Below are 14,544 nucleotides of genomic sequence, written 5' to 3' on the forward strand. Positions count from 1 at the left end.
CACAATCAAGAGGAGGGGATTATACATGGGGGCCACCTTAGGATGTCTGCCACAGACAGCCAAATCCTAATATGGGGAGCGGGAAAGCAGGACTCAAGGATAGGCCAAAGAGATACCAAAAGGAGACTCTGGCTTGGGGGAAAAGGCACTGATCCAAGCATGCGCTGACAGGCTGCTAGGGGCATCGAGGTTTCACCAGGAAATCATGCCAAGGCCATGGGGAAGTAGCTGGGTGTAGACAAGGCAGCAGAGGCAGAGTCTGAAGCCTCCCTTTCTAGCCCCCAACCTTTTCTTCACAGGTCTTAAAGGCACTCCAGTGGAAACTCTGGTACTCGTTGTGCCTTGCTTGGTTATCAAGTTAGTTGTTTGCCATCAGTCCCCCTCAGCAGGCTGTGTCCCCTCAAGGGACAGTCCCTCTCTGATTCACATCTGTGTCCCCAGCACTCAGTACATGCCTGGCAAATAGTATGCTCTTAAATATGCAAAAATGTAATCATATGTCTTAGAGGATAAAACTAGAATGAATGGGTGAAAATTACAAAGAAGCAGATTTTAGTTACACATGAGGAAAAGTTTTCTAATCTTATAAAAAGAGGGGAAAAAAAGGTAAAGGACAGGAATCACCAGCTGTGATGTTAGGCTTAAGAACAAAGACTCGGGAGCCAGACACTCTGGGTATAAATCCTGGTTACACCATGGACAAGTCAATCCACCTCTCTGTGCCCCAGTTCTCTCATTTATAAAATGTCCACAAGACTACCCGTCAGACAGGGATTCAGGGGTGATTAAATAGGATATAGGATATAAAAGCACTTTGAACAAATCTGACATATGGCAAGTGCTCAATAAACGTTAGCAATTGTAGCAACAGATGAAACAGAGACCTCAGAAAGCAATCTTTCTCCATAATTATTAGAATAGATTATATGAACTTAATTCATGAGGGTTAAGTATTTAATTTTTTAATGTAATAATAGTTATTTGAATTTATAAAAAATATCTATTAAGAATTTGAAATATATATATGAAGCATGTAACAACATGGATGGATCTTGAGGACATTATACTGAGTGAGATCAGCCAGAAACAAAAGGACAAATACTATATGGTCTCACTGATATCAACTAACATTAATGAATGAACTTGGAAAATTTCAGTTAAGAACAGAGGCCATCAGGAGATAGAAATAAGGTAGATTTTGGGTAACTGGAGCTGAAGGAATACAGATTGTGCAACAGAACTGATTGTGACAATTCAGAAATGGATAGTACAATACTACCCAATTGTAGCACAATAATGTCAGTACACTCAATGGAGCTGAATGTGAGAATGATAGAGGGAGGAGGGCTGGGGGCACAAATGAAACCAGAAGGAAAGATAGATGATTGATTTGAACAGTGAATAAAAAAGTATTTGCAAAGTCCCCTTGGGAAAAGAGGAAAATTCAACTTCCCCATTTGGAGAATTCCTGATATTCTTGCAAGCAGTGGGGACAACCAAATCAATAGGCCAAGTCCTCAGTTTTGGGCTTTGTTCATATGAAATTTATCCCCGCAAAGGATAGACTAAGCCTACTTAAAATTAGGCCTAAGAGTCACCCCCAGAGAACCTCCTTTGTTGCTCAGATATGAGCTATCTCTCTCTCAGCCACAATGGGCAAGCAAACTCACCACCACCCCCACCCCCCCCCCCCCCCGCCGGGACATGACTCCCAGGGGTGTAAACCTCCCTGGCAATGTGGGACAGAAATCCTAGAATGAGCGGTGACTCAGCATCAAGGGATTGAGAAAACCTTCTCTACCAAAAAGGGGAAGAGAGAAATGAGACAAAATAAAGTGTCAGTGGCTGAGAGATTTCAAACAGAGTCAAGAGGTTATCCTAGAGGTTATTCATACACATTTTATAGATATCCCCTTTTCAGTTTAAGGTGTATTAGAGAGGCTAGAGGGAAGTGCTTGAAACTGTGTTCCAGTGGCCACGTTTCTTGAAGATGAACGTATAATGATACAACGTTCACAATGTGACTATGTGAGTGTGAAAGCCTTGTGTCTGATGCTTCTTTTATCTACGATACTGACAGATGAGTAAAAATATGGATTAAAAATAAATAAATAATAGGGGAACAAATGCTAAAATAAATTACTAGTGAACAATGAAAGGAAGGGGTAAGGTTATACAAACAAAAAGAGGGGGAACAAAGGTTAAAATATATTGAGTAGATGGAAATACTAGTGGTCAATGAGAGGAAGAGGTAAGGGGTATGGTATGTATGAGTTTTTTTCTTTTTTCTTTTTATTTCTTTTCCTGGAGTTATGCAAATGTTCTAAAAAATGATCATGGTGCTGAATATACTACTATGTGATGATATTGTGAGCCATTGATCGCACACCATGCATGGAACGTTTCTATGTCAAGAATGTTTATGTTTGTATGTTGTTTTGGTTTGATAATAAAAACTAAATAAAAAAAAGAATTTAAAATATATACCTTTAATTTTACTAATACAATATCTACACTTACTCCTAAAATGATATGCAAGAAATTCTGCACCCTGACCATGTTCTCCCTATGACTCACAGCCCCCACATAGTGATTTCCTCATGTTCTCTTTAACATGATATCTTTTGTTGGGGAAGGTGCATAATTATTGTGCTGATGAAATCAGATAAAACATAGCATTAGTACCAGGGCTGGCCTAAGACAAGTCCTTGATGAGTGCTAGTTTCCCCTCTCCCTTCCCAGAAGAGGCACATCTGAGCCAAGTCACGCAGGCTGAGTAGGAGGAAACCAGGCAGTGAAGGTGAGGAGTGGCATTCTAGGCAAAGAGAAAATCGTGTGCTCAAGTGCAGAGGTGGGGAGAGTACACCTTATGTCGTGTTTGGGGAAATGCCAAGAATTAGCTGAATCTGGGGTCTTCAGAAAGAGCTAGAGAGGTGAAGATCCATCAGCTCCTAGAGAATGCCAGGCTCAGGAGGCAGGACTTGCTCTGAGGACAACAGAAAGTTGCTGGGGGCTTGTAAGCAGAGGGGCTGGTATGCTTCCATTTGTGTTTCAGAAAGACCACTTTGGTGACCAGAGAGAGGATCTGGATGAGCCAGAGCAAAGAGATCGGTTACAGGGCTGTTCAAGTCCTGAGCAGGCTTCCAGACCAGATCCTAGCTAACAGTGCTGTTATTGCTACCAGGACTTCTTCTCCAGTTTAGGTTGGGCTCTGAGGTATTAGAGAAAAGACGGCGACTGGACATATTCTTGACTTTATCATGCCTTCAGGGATCACAAAGCCAAGAAAATTTAAAAAGCTTAGGTGTCAAAAAAAAATCTTGCTCTCATTGTAACATTCCACAGCCCTCTTCCAGTTCACTACCCCTTTCTTCCTTACACATAATACCTTGCTCTCCATGACAAGTGGTAGAATCACTATCAGGAGAGATGACAGAAACAAAGCTAGCAATGCCAACTTTCGGGAGATTTTTTCTTCTAATGTCTGAACCAGCCACAGACCTGCTAATAGTCCACCAAATGGATCGAGGCTTTCTCTCCATTTTGGCACTAAGGGTATGCCTTTGATCCTCACTCATGCTCAGCATCAGTGGATAAAATATAAAATTACTCAAATTCTACATATCAAGTAGTAGAAAGGTGTAGGTAAAATGTTTTAAGTCAACAGATTATGATTTTATCTAGAGGGCTTTATTAGTTGCATACTGCTGCCTGACAAATTCTACAGAATTTAGCATCTTAAAAGAACAAATATTTATTCTCTCTCTGCCTCAGAAATGTGGGAGTGGCTTTGCTGGGTAGTTTTGGCTCAGGGTCTCTCATGAGCTTGTGGTAAATGGTTGGACAGGGCTGCAGTCATCCGAGACTGGCACCACTTCCAATGGATCCAAACTCACTCATTTGGTTTTGGCTGACCTCAGTTCCTCTTGGCTGTTGTCCAGATACTTCAGTTCGTCACTATGTGTTCCTCTCCATAGGCTACCTGAGTGTCCCTCATGGCATGGCAGCTGGTTTCCCCCAGAGTGAGCATGCAAGAAGAGGAGAGAGGGCACCAAAGACAGAAGCCACAGTCTTTTATAACATAATCTTAAAAGTGATATGGTTTTTCTGTAGTTTTTTATTTGTTAGAAGGAAGTCACTAAGTCCAGCCCACATTCAAGGGAAGGGAAGTTCATTGCCACCTCCTGAAGGAAAGAGATTAACAAAGAATCTGTGGATGTATTTTTAAAGCCATCAGAGGGACCCTATTTAATCTCTGAGAGGCGGTATGACGCAGTCATTAAGAGCATAAATTTAAAATTCAAACAGACCTAGGTTTAATCCTAGCTCTTCCATTTACTACTTATGCAGTCTTAGGCGATTCACTTAGCCTTCTGGATCTCAATTTCCTAATCTATAAAATAGGGTTAAGAAAGAGCAGATGTTACATAGGGTTGCTGTGAGAATTAAACAAGATCATGCATGCAAACTGCCTGGCACAGAATAAATACTTAAATAGCATTGAATTGCTATTGTAAATGGATAATATTATTGTTGTTCTTCACAAGAGACAGAATGCTTAGAGGTTAAGAACACAGGTTCTGGAGTCACACTGGCTGGACTGGCACCCAGCTCTGCTAGTCATTGACTGTGGGATCTGGGGCAGGTTACTTCAACTCTCTTGGCCCTGGTTTTCTGTAACTTGAGAATAATAATAGCTCGTGCCTGGCCACTTAATAGGTATTCAATCAATGTTTTATGAACGAGGAAGTGTATATGATAGAGGGATATAATGACAGAGGTGTGCATATATGTGCGTATTGTATGTGTGTATGTGTCGGAGGATGCTACCTTAAACATACTTGACTTCAAATGTCTGCCTAACCAGGAGCCTGGTATGGCTGTCCCAGTCCCTATGAGTGTGTCATTATACCCTTGTGTGCATCAACCCCAAGGACTATTCAATTTTACCATCCCTTTTGAGTTGTTTTGGTCTCATTGTTCACCCTCTTTCCCACCCTGGCTTTGTTTAAGCTTCCTTCATCATCCCTGTTGCCTCCATCAAGGCAATATGTTTAATTGGCTTTGCATGGAGTCTGGGGATTCAGTGACAGGAGGTGGGGGGTATCTCATGTCACACCACCTCAGAGCTGCTACATTACTTTAAATTGATTTTGCAAATGAAAGCTAAAAGCTAAGCAAAAGCGACCCATCCATTCTGCCTAAAGATGATTATAATGCTCTTTTACAGCCTCCTAAATGACAAAGCAATTTGTTACCTGCCTGCATCAACATTTGCTTATATTAGCACCCGAGATGCTTGATTTTTATTAGCCCCACGTTATCATTTTATGAAGACACAGGGGCTCAGTAAAATTAGTGTGCAAATAGAATGCCCATTTTGCATTTCCCTGTGGTCAGCAGAAATGCTGAGTGCAATTGAGTTGATATCAGGTCAGGGAAGACATTCATAAAGATAGCCTTCACTGCGGGCTTTTGTAATGTTATTTATCATTGCTGGACTGCTGGGATAGATGGGGTCAGTGCTAGGCAGCGTTTTTAAAAAGCGCTTGGTGGTGGTGTTTTTATTAATGAAAAAGCAATATACATACTAAGACAGTAGCTTAATCTCCACCCAGCAGTAAGGGGTAAAATCAAACACTCTCGGGTATATTGTAGATGGAAAAACAGCAAATACAGAATCCTATATGGTTCTTAGTGGGTCTAGGAGGAGACAGATGGGGTAGTGAAGGGACACTGGCCTGGGAATCAGGGCCTGACTCTACCACTGCTAGCTGGGTGACCTTCTGCATGTCCTTCCTTCTGTGAATCTCAGTTTCCTCCCTGAAAAATGGGGTTAAAACTTTCTACCTCACAGAGACATGGTGAAGATTAAAGGACATAATGTGACTTTCAATTTCTTTATAAACTACAATCTACACAAGTATTTTTAGATTTATTCATTCATCAGTTAGTCCCTGAGTCCATGCATGGCCCTGGGATAAACACTAGAGAGACATCAATGAAAGGCACAATTTCTCCCTTGAGGGTCTTATATTCAATCTGGGAAACATGCGGGTGTCTAACTTCTCTTTTACACCTTAAGCTTCTTCAGGGCGGGAGAACCTTCTCTCACTCTCTGTTTTCCTAAAGATGCCTAGACTAGAGCTGAGCACACAATGGATTCTCAAGTATGTATTTTATTTCCGTTATATTCCTTACTGCCTTTCAGGGGCCCACGATTGGGAAAGCAGTGGCCCCAACCCCTATTGTTCAACCCAATGGACCAAGCAAGTTCCAAGTCCTTAGAACCAGGTCCAATAATTTTTTTTTTTTGTCTCTAACGTTGGTGCATCAGTTGTTGGGATTGAATCACATTCAGAATGACCTGTCTCTAGCAGTTCAGCAGCAGAAAGCCTATTACTTATTTCTATGCCTCCTCCCTCCAGATAATCCCCTCAAATAGAATCCTTTACTCCTCCTTCTCTCAATGTTCCTTTGTGAATTTCCTCTGGGCCAACTATTCTGTATCAATCAGCCCTTCTTCTGCAAATGGCTGAGTATTCTTTCCCTGCTCCTTCTTTCTGGGACTGTCCCTCTTGGGTACGGCTTTTGTTTAATAATTCCTTTGCACAATGGCCAAGCTTTCTTATAAAAACAAGACTTCTGAGAGAGAACAGGATCTTGGATTCTGATTCTGGGTCATGTTTTCCTGCTTCCTTTTGTGCCTAGCAATTTTTTATTGAATATTAGATGTTGTGACCTGTACATTGATGAGTGTTCGGATTTGTTGTCTTCCTTTAAAGAGAGTTGGGCTTTGTCTAGTAGGAAGTTAAATTTCTTCCATAGATTTGATCCTTTTGAGACTTATTTTAAAGCTGTGCCCTATATTGCCCTGGTGTGGCCCTCTGGGGTCTTCAATGAGTGCCGAAGTACTCAGTGAGAACGTCCACTCTGTTGGCGGGAATTCAAATGATTCCTAGCCCTGTGTGAACCCTGAGAACTGTTTAGTTCACAGCTCCCAGGTCATTTTTTCCTGACTTTGTAGAGATTGATCCTATGCATATACATTTTATTATCCAGCAAAGACTGAAAAGGATACTGCAGATTTCTAGAGCTCTTTTTCTGTTGAGACCTCTCTTCTCTGGAACCCTGCCCCACAACTTCTAGCCTCAGACTCTAGAACTTCAATCTCAGTGGGATCATTGTGCTGTGCTCAGAATATCCTTCTCTGCTCTGCAGTGTGGAATGGGTCCCCAGGCTTCTAGGTCTCCACACTGCCGACAAGGGCAGTCATAGGGCACGACTCATTTGTTTCCCTTCTCTCAAAGATTATGGTCCTACATTTCCTCCTGTCCAATGTCTGAAAACAGCTCTTTTATATAGTTTGCTCAATTTTCTAGTTGTTTAAGGTGAAAGGGAAATCTGGGCCCTGTTACTTCATCAAGGCCAGATAAAGGCTTGGGTTCTAATCTCAATTTTACTTCCTGTTAGCTCTGTAACCATGAACAAGTTATATAACTTCTCTAAGCCTTAGTTTCTGCCATTATAAAAGGAATATTAACAATGTATGTTGCTGTAAGGATTATAAATAATGTATAAAATGTATCTAAAACAAAAGAATCTAATTAAATGTCAGCTGCTATTATTACTGTTACTAATATTAGCATCCTTCTTTGCTCTATCATTTACTATTTACTGCATAATATGCAATGTTTAAACTTATTTAATCATCACAACCCTATGAGGTAGTTATTATTATCCTCATTTATAGATAATCAAATTGAAGCTCAGAAAGGGTATACAACTTGTCTAAGGGCACAGTCAGCAGATCTGGGATTTGACTTCATACATATGACTTTCTCGTATGATTGCCAAAAGGAATGTGGTCCTTTTAATATTTGGTGACCAGGAACGTAATTTAGTTTGTAAACAATGGCTGGGCCTTATTGGTTTTGACCCAGTGATTTAAGAGGTAACAAACTCCTCCAACTCCAACCCCTAGTCTCAGTTTTCCTTGTACTTCTTAGAAACCCCTTGCATTTTTTCTTACAGATAACCTTCGGGAAGGGGCAGAGCAGAAGGTGATATTCATCACAGGTCGAGTCCACCCAGGGGAAACACCTTCTTCATTTGTGTGCCAAGGTGAGTTGCAGAATCTCATGGGTGTTGCATGTCTCCTCTGCATCAGACAGGGGCACTATGGGGGTTTCAGGGATAGTGGGGTCCCATGTAGAATCATTATCTTGAATAGGTATTTACTTCACTACTTTAAAGAGTGTGCCCTAATCTCTGTTAGGATTTGTTTCAATACATGCTTATTGACTGGATGCATTACATATGAACAGGTAGATAAATAAATAGGTATGGCTGAATAAATTTTGCTAGAATATGCTACATTAAGGATGATCCATACAGAGTCATCTATACTCCTTACCTTTGTTTTACTTGTGTCCAATAGTTTAAAACAGCTGGAGATCTGGCCCTAGGTCAATGTGTATGTTGTTACAAAGGCAGAGAAATGGAAAGGTAAGGATTTAAAATTATCTGTAAACTCATGTATTCAATCATTTATTCAATAAACAACCTTTGAAATACCTACCATGGGCAAGGAAGCTCAGACAATGGAGGTAAATAAGGTATACTTTTTCTGTGTAAGTAGTTCACATATAAATTTCATATTTCTCTCTTTTTTTTACATTATTAGAGAAGTTGTGGGTTTACAGAAATATCATGCATAAAATACAGGATTCCCACTTGCCACCCAACACCAACACCATCCATTGGTGTGGAACATTTGTTATCATGGATAATAGCATGTCTTTATAATTGTACTACTAATTAAAGTCCATGGTTTAACTTAGGGTTCACTGTTTATGTGGTATAGTTCCATGGATATTTTTTAAAATGTTTATTCTGTTACTGTATATACAATCCAACGTTTTCCCTTTTATTCATATTCAGTTATATATTTCAATGCTGCTAATTGCATTCACAATGTTGTGCTATCATCACCACCATCCATTACCAAAGCATTTCCACCATTCCCAATGGGAACCTTGTACATTTTAGGCCTTAACTTCCTATTGCCTATCCCCACCCCTTGCCCTGGCAACCTTTATTTCTGATTCTGACTCTGTAAGTTTGCTTACTCTAATTGTTTCAAATCAATGAGATCATATAATATATGTCCTTTTGTAATGGGCTTATTTCACTCAGCATAAGTCTTCAAGGCTAAACCACATGGTGCATGAATCAGAACTTTGTTCCTTTTTAATGCTAAATAATATTCTATTGTGTGTATATAACACGTTTTATTTATCCATTCATCAATTAATGAACACTTAGGTTGTATCCATCTTTTGGCATAGTGGCAGCAAATAATGCCACTATAACATCAGTGTGCAAATATCTGTTCAAATTCCTACTTTCAATTCTTTTGGGTATTTATCTAGTAGTGGGATTGCCAAATCATATGATAGTTCTATTCTTAACTTTGAGGAACCACCAGACTGTCTTGCACAGTTGCTACACTATTTTACATTGCCATGAGCAATGAATGAGTGTTCTTATTTCTCTGCATCCTCTTCAACACTTATAATATGCCATTTTGTTTAAATAGCAGCCATTCTCATGAGTATAAAATGGTATGTCATTATGGCCTTGATTTGCATTTCCCTAATGGTTAATGATGTTGAGCATCTTCTCATGTGCAATTTGGCCATTTGCATATCTTCTTTGGAGAGATGTCTGTTCAAGTCTGTGTGCCCATTTTTTAAATTCAGTTGTTTGTCTTTTTGTTGCTAACTTGAAGGATTTCTTTATATATACAGGATACTAATCCTTTATAGGATATGTGGTTTCTAAATATGTTCTCCCATAGTGTAAGTTGACTTTTTATTTTCATAATTAAATCTTTTGAGAACAAAAAGCTTTTCGTTTTGATGAGGTCCCATTTATCTATTTTTTTTTTCTTTTGTTGCTTTTGCTCTGGGTGTAAAATCTAAGAAACCATTGGCTAACACAAGGTCTTAAAGATGTTTCCCTATGTTTTATTCTAAGAGTTTCATATTGTAGCTCTGATATTTAGGCCTTCAATTCATTTTGAATTGGTTTTTGAATATGGTATGAGGTAAGGGCCCTCCCTTTTTTTTTTTTTTGTAAGTGGAGATACAGTTTTCCCAGCACCCTTTGTTGAAGACACTTCTTTCCCAATTGTGTAGTCTTTGCCACCTTGTCAAAAATCAGTTGGCTAAATTTTCACTGGTGATAAGGGAAATGCAGATCAAGACTACAATGAGACACCACTTCACACCTATAAGAATGGCTGCTATTAAACAAACAGGAAACTATAAACGTTGGAGAGAATGTGGAAAAACTTGGACACTTACACACTGCTGGTGGGAATGTATAATGTTGCAGCCACTATGGAAGACTGTTTGACAGTTCCGTAGGAAACTAAATATCGAGTGACTCTATGACCCAGCAATAGCACTACTTGGTATCTACCCAGAACAGCTCAAAGCGATAACATAGACAGACATTTGCACAATGATGTTCATAGCAGCATTATTCACAATTCCCAAAAGATGGAAACAAACCGAATGCCCATCAACAGATGAGTGGATCAACAAAATGTGATGTGTATATATATACATATATATATGTAATGGAATATTATGCAGCAGTAAGACAAAATGATGTCCTGAAGCACATGACAAGATGGATGAGCCTTGCGGATATAATGCTGAGCAAAATTAGCCAGACACAGAAGGATAGATACTGTATGATTCCACTTTTATAACCAGCATGAAGGTATAATCGGAGGCTTGTAATACAGAAGATAGAGGACTTAGAGATACATAGAAGCTAGAGATGGGTGAACCATTAGCTAATGAAGTTGTATTCCAATGTAAGGGAATGGACAGGAGTGAAGGTAATTCTCTAGTGGATCTAGAAGTGACATTACCATATTGAAGATGAACAGTATTGAAAGGGGTTTGTATAGACCTATGTGTCCCACTGACTCACACTAGAAATATGAATGAGTTCTTGTAAGAATTACTTCAAAGATACAATTCTTGTATAAAAGAGTGTTTAAGTCCAGGGTACAGGGGGAAAAGTGCTATTGCATGCTTGAGCTATGTTCAAAAGGAAACCATCAGCACTACCATAGCAACAGCAGAGGTAAATAATGGGGTGAGGAACAAGAGTTAAGAGGTGGTTTAGATTTCCTATATGGTGAGGGTGTGTCCATTGGTTTTCAGTCTCTTGGGAAGAATGAAATGATCTAAATTGAGAGTGTTGATAGACTATGAATTTTGGGCCCTCTGCATGATGCCTGATGAATGTAGGTGGCTGAAGGATGCACTGATGGAGAAGTAGATTGGTGAATGATGGTGTATACTTATGAACAAAGGTTGTGCTGCTACAAAAAGGAACAATATCGTGAGGCATGCAACGATGTGAATGAACATGTGGGACATTTGGTGAGACAAAATAAGCCAGAAACAAAAAAACAACAATGGTATAGTCATCTTTAGAAAATGCTTATAAGAAAACAGGGGCCCAGATTGTGAGATTTTAGAGCAGACACATTAAGTCGAGTGGCAATTATTATTTCTGGATTTTGAGAGGCTGTTTTATATATATAACCCGATATTTAGAGATAAAAACAAAGCTGAACAGGTTGGGGTTAAAGTAATTCAGTACATAAGGTTAAGGAAGATAGTGTCTCTATTTTAGAACCACACAGACTCTTTGAGACCAATGGAAGAAAGGTTTATTTATTTATCTGGAACTGAAATTTTCTGTAGTGTATAATCTAATTCAACCTATCTGTATAGCTCATTTGAGCAACTGGAATACAGGAAGCACAGAATAAGAAAGAGGTCCTTTAATCCTATATAGATTATTATAATGCCTGGAAGCATCCCAGAGTATATTACACAGATAATCAAAAGGTATTGGCAAAGTCCCCTGAGGGAGGGAAGAAAGACTATGGAACTATGAAACCTTACCATCAGGAAATCCACTGATACTTTGTGTCAAACTTTATGCGTCAAACTTTAGGTATACCCAAATGAATACGCCATGCCCTCAATCATGAGGCTTACTCTGGTGAAGCTTATGTAGATAGCAGAGAAGCTTAGACTACCTTTAGGCATGCCTAAGAGTTACTGGAGGACCTCTGCTGTTGCTCAGATGTGGCCTCAGTCTCTCTAAGCCCAACTCTGCAAATGAAATCATTGCCCTCCCCCCTACATGGGACATGACATCCAGGAGTGAAAGTCTCCCTGGTGATGTAGGAGATGACTCCCAGGGATGAATCCAGACCTGGCACCATGGGATCAACAATTCCATCCTGACTGAAAGGGGGAAAAAAGTGTAATTAATAAAGTATCAGTGGCAGAGAGAGTTCAAATAAAGTTGAGAGGTTACTCTGGAGGTTGTTCTTACACAAGTTTCATGTAGACCTTGCTACCTATCATAACCTGCCAATCCCCAATCAGGACCATTCCAGCCAATCCTAAAGAACACCTAGGGCAATATATAAGATTCCACAAGGGTTCCAGGCACTAGACCAATTTTCCAGAAACCTACAGCCCTCAGGTGGTTCCCTGGTCCAGATAAGTCCTGAAATCTAGCCCAGCCTCTTCAGAACATCAGATAGTTCTATCTCCCTGCCCAGTGTTAGTGACAGACCCTTCCAATATCAAAAATTTAGAATTGCCACAGCCCAAACAACCCTAAAGAGAGGTATGGAAAGATCAAAGGTGATGGCGGAATTATACATAGAAGATAGGATTTAACAAATAAATATGAATGCTGAATCAATAAATCTTTATCTGTTTTACTCTCCAGTATTTTAGAACAGCTAGAAGTAAAAACTTAAAATTGTGAAATTGTAACCCATGTGAAAATTTAAAATATGTTCTGCAACTAATTGTGGTGCTGTGCTTTGAAATTTTTAGCTTTTTTGTATATATAGTATTTTCACAAAAAAAGAAGGAAGAAAGTCGATTGTGATGATAAAAAAGCATTTAAGCCCTCTAGCCTCCTATATTCTGGAGCAGCTAGAAGGAAAAATATGAGAGGATCATATGGTAGTCCATGACAAACTCTGGGATCTCTCCTGTAACCACTTTTTGAAGAATGCTTTGAAGACTATTGCTTTTTTATTTCTTTATTTTGTAGATATATTATACTATACAATAAAAAAAGTTTAAAAAAATGAAATAATAAGAAAGGATCAATAAAAAAATCAGTTGGGTATAAATGTGGGGGTTGATTTCTGAGCTTTCACTTCTATTCCATTGGTCTATATATCTGTCCTTGTGTTTTTAACCATTCTGTTTTGATTACTATGGCTTTGCCATAAGTTTTAAGATTAGGAAGTATGATTTCTCCAATGTCATTCTTCTTTTTCAAGATAGCTTGAAAGGCTTTATAGATTCAGGGCCCCATACACTTTCATATAAACTTGATTGGCTTTTTCATTTCACTGGGATTGCATTGAATCTATAAATTGCTATGGGAAATATTGACATTTTAACAATATTTAGTCTCCCGATCTATGAACATGAAATATACTTCCATTTATTTAGGTCTTCTTTTATTTCTTTTAGCGAAGTTTTGTAGTTTTCTGTGTACACGTTCTTTATATCCTTGATTAAATTTATTACTAGATATTTCATTCTTTTAGTTGGTATTTTGAATGGAATTTTTTTTCTTGATTTCTTCTTCTGATTGTTCATTAATTGTGTATTAAAGAGCTGTTGCTTTGGGGGTATTGATCTTGTACACTGCCAATTTCCTAAATTCATTTATTAGCTCTAAGAACTTTGCTGAGGATTTTTAAGGATTGTCTGTATATAGAATCATCTCATCTGCAAATAAGGAAAGTTTTACTTCATCCCTTCCCATTTGGATGCCTTTTTTGCTTTTTCTTGCCTAACTGCTTTGGCAAGACTGTTCCATTATAATGTTGAATGACAATCCTGAGAGTTGGCATCCTTATCTTATTCCTGATCTTATAGGGAAAGCTTTCGGTTTTTCACAATTAAGTAGGATGTTAAGAGTAGTTGTTTCATATATGTCTTTTATCATGCTGAAGAAGTTTCCTTCTATTCCTAGTGTTCCAAGTGTTTTTTATCAAGAAAGGTACTGTATATTCTCAAATGTCCTTTCTGAATTTATTGAGATGATAATGCGGTTTTTTCTTCATTCTGTTAATGTGGTGTATTACATTAATTTTCTTATAGTAAACCAATCTTGCATAACAGAGGTAAATCCCACTTGATCATGCTATATAATTCTTTTAATGTACTGTTAGATTTGGTTTGCTGGTATTTTGTTGAGGATTCTGGCATCTGTATTCATAAGAGATAGTCTGTATTTTTCTTGTGGTTTCTTTATCTGGCTTTTGTATGAGGGTGATGTTGGCCACATAGAATGAATTTGGGAATATACCCTCCTCTAATTTTTTGGAAGGGTTTGAACAGAATTTGGAATATTTGGTAGAACTCCTCTGTGAAACCATCTGGTCCTTGGCTTTTCTTTCTT

The 14,544-nt window shown here is 38.8% G+C and overlaps 1 protein-coding gene across 3 annotated transcripts in view; it reads left to right on the forward strand.

Moving 5' to 3' along the window:
* Positions 1-14,544, forward strand: part of LOC143674264 (BEN domain-containing protein 5) — a 1,810,590-nt gene that overhangs the window by 1,627,240 nt on the left and 168,806 nt on the right. For all 3 annotated transcript variants that reach the window (XM_077149723.1, XM_077149722.1, XM_077149726.1), the window contains exon 7: positions 8,035-8,124. In XM_077149723.1, the coding sequence (XP_077005838.1) occupies positions 8,035-8,124 (90 nt within the window). The remainder of the gene's footprint in view (positions 1-8,034; positions 8,125-14,544) is intronic.

This window comes from Tamandua tetradactyla, chromosome 2, assembly GCF_023851605.1.
Source record: "Tamandua tetradactyla isolate mTamTet1 chromosome 2, mTamTet1.pri, whole genome shotgun sequence".
Classification (NCBI taxonomy): domain Eukaryota; kingdom Metazoa; phylum Chordata; class Mammalia; order Pilosa; family Myrmecophagidae; genus Tamandua; species Tamandua tetradactyla.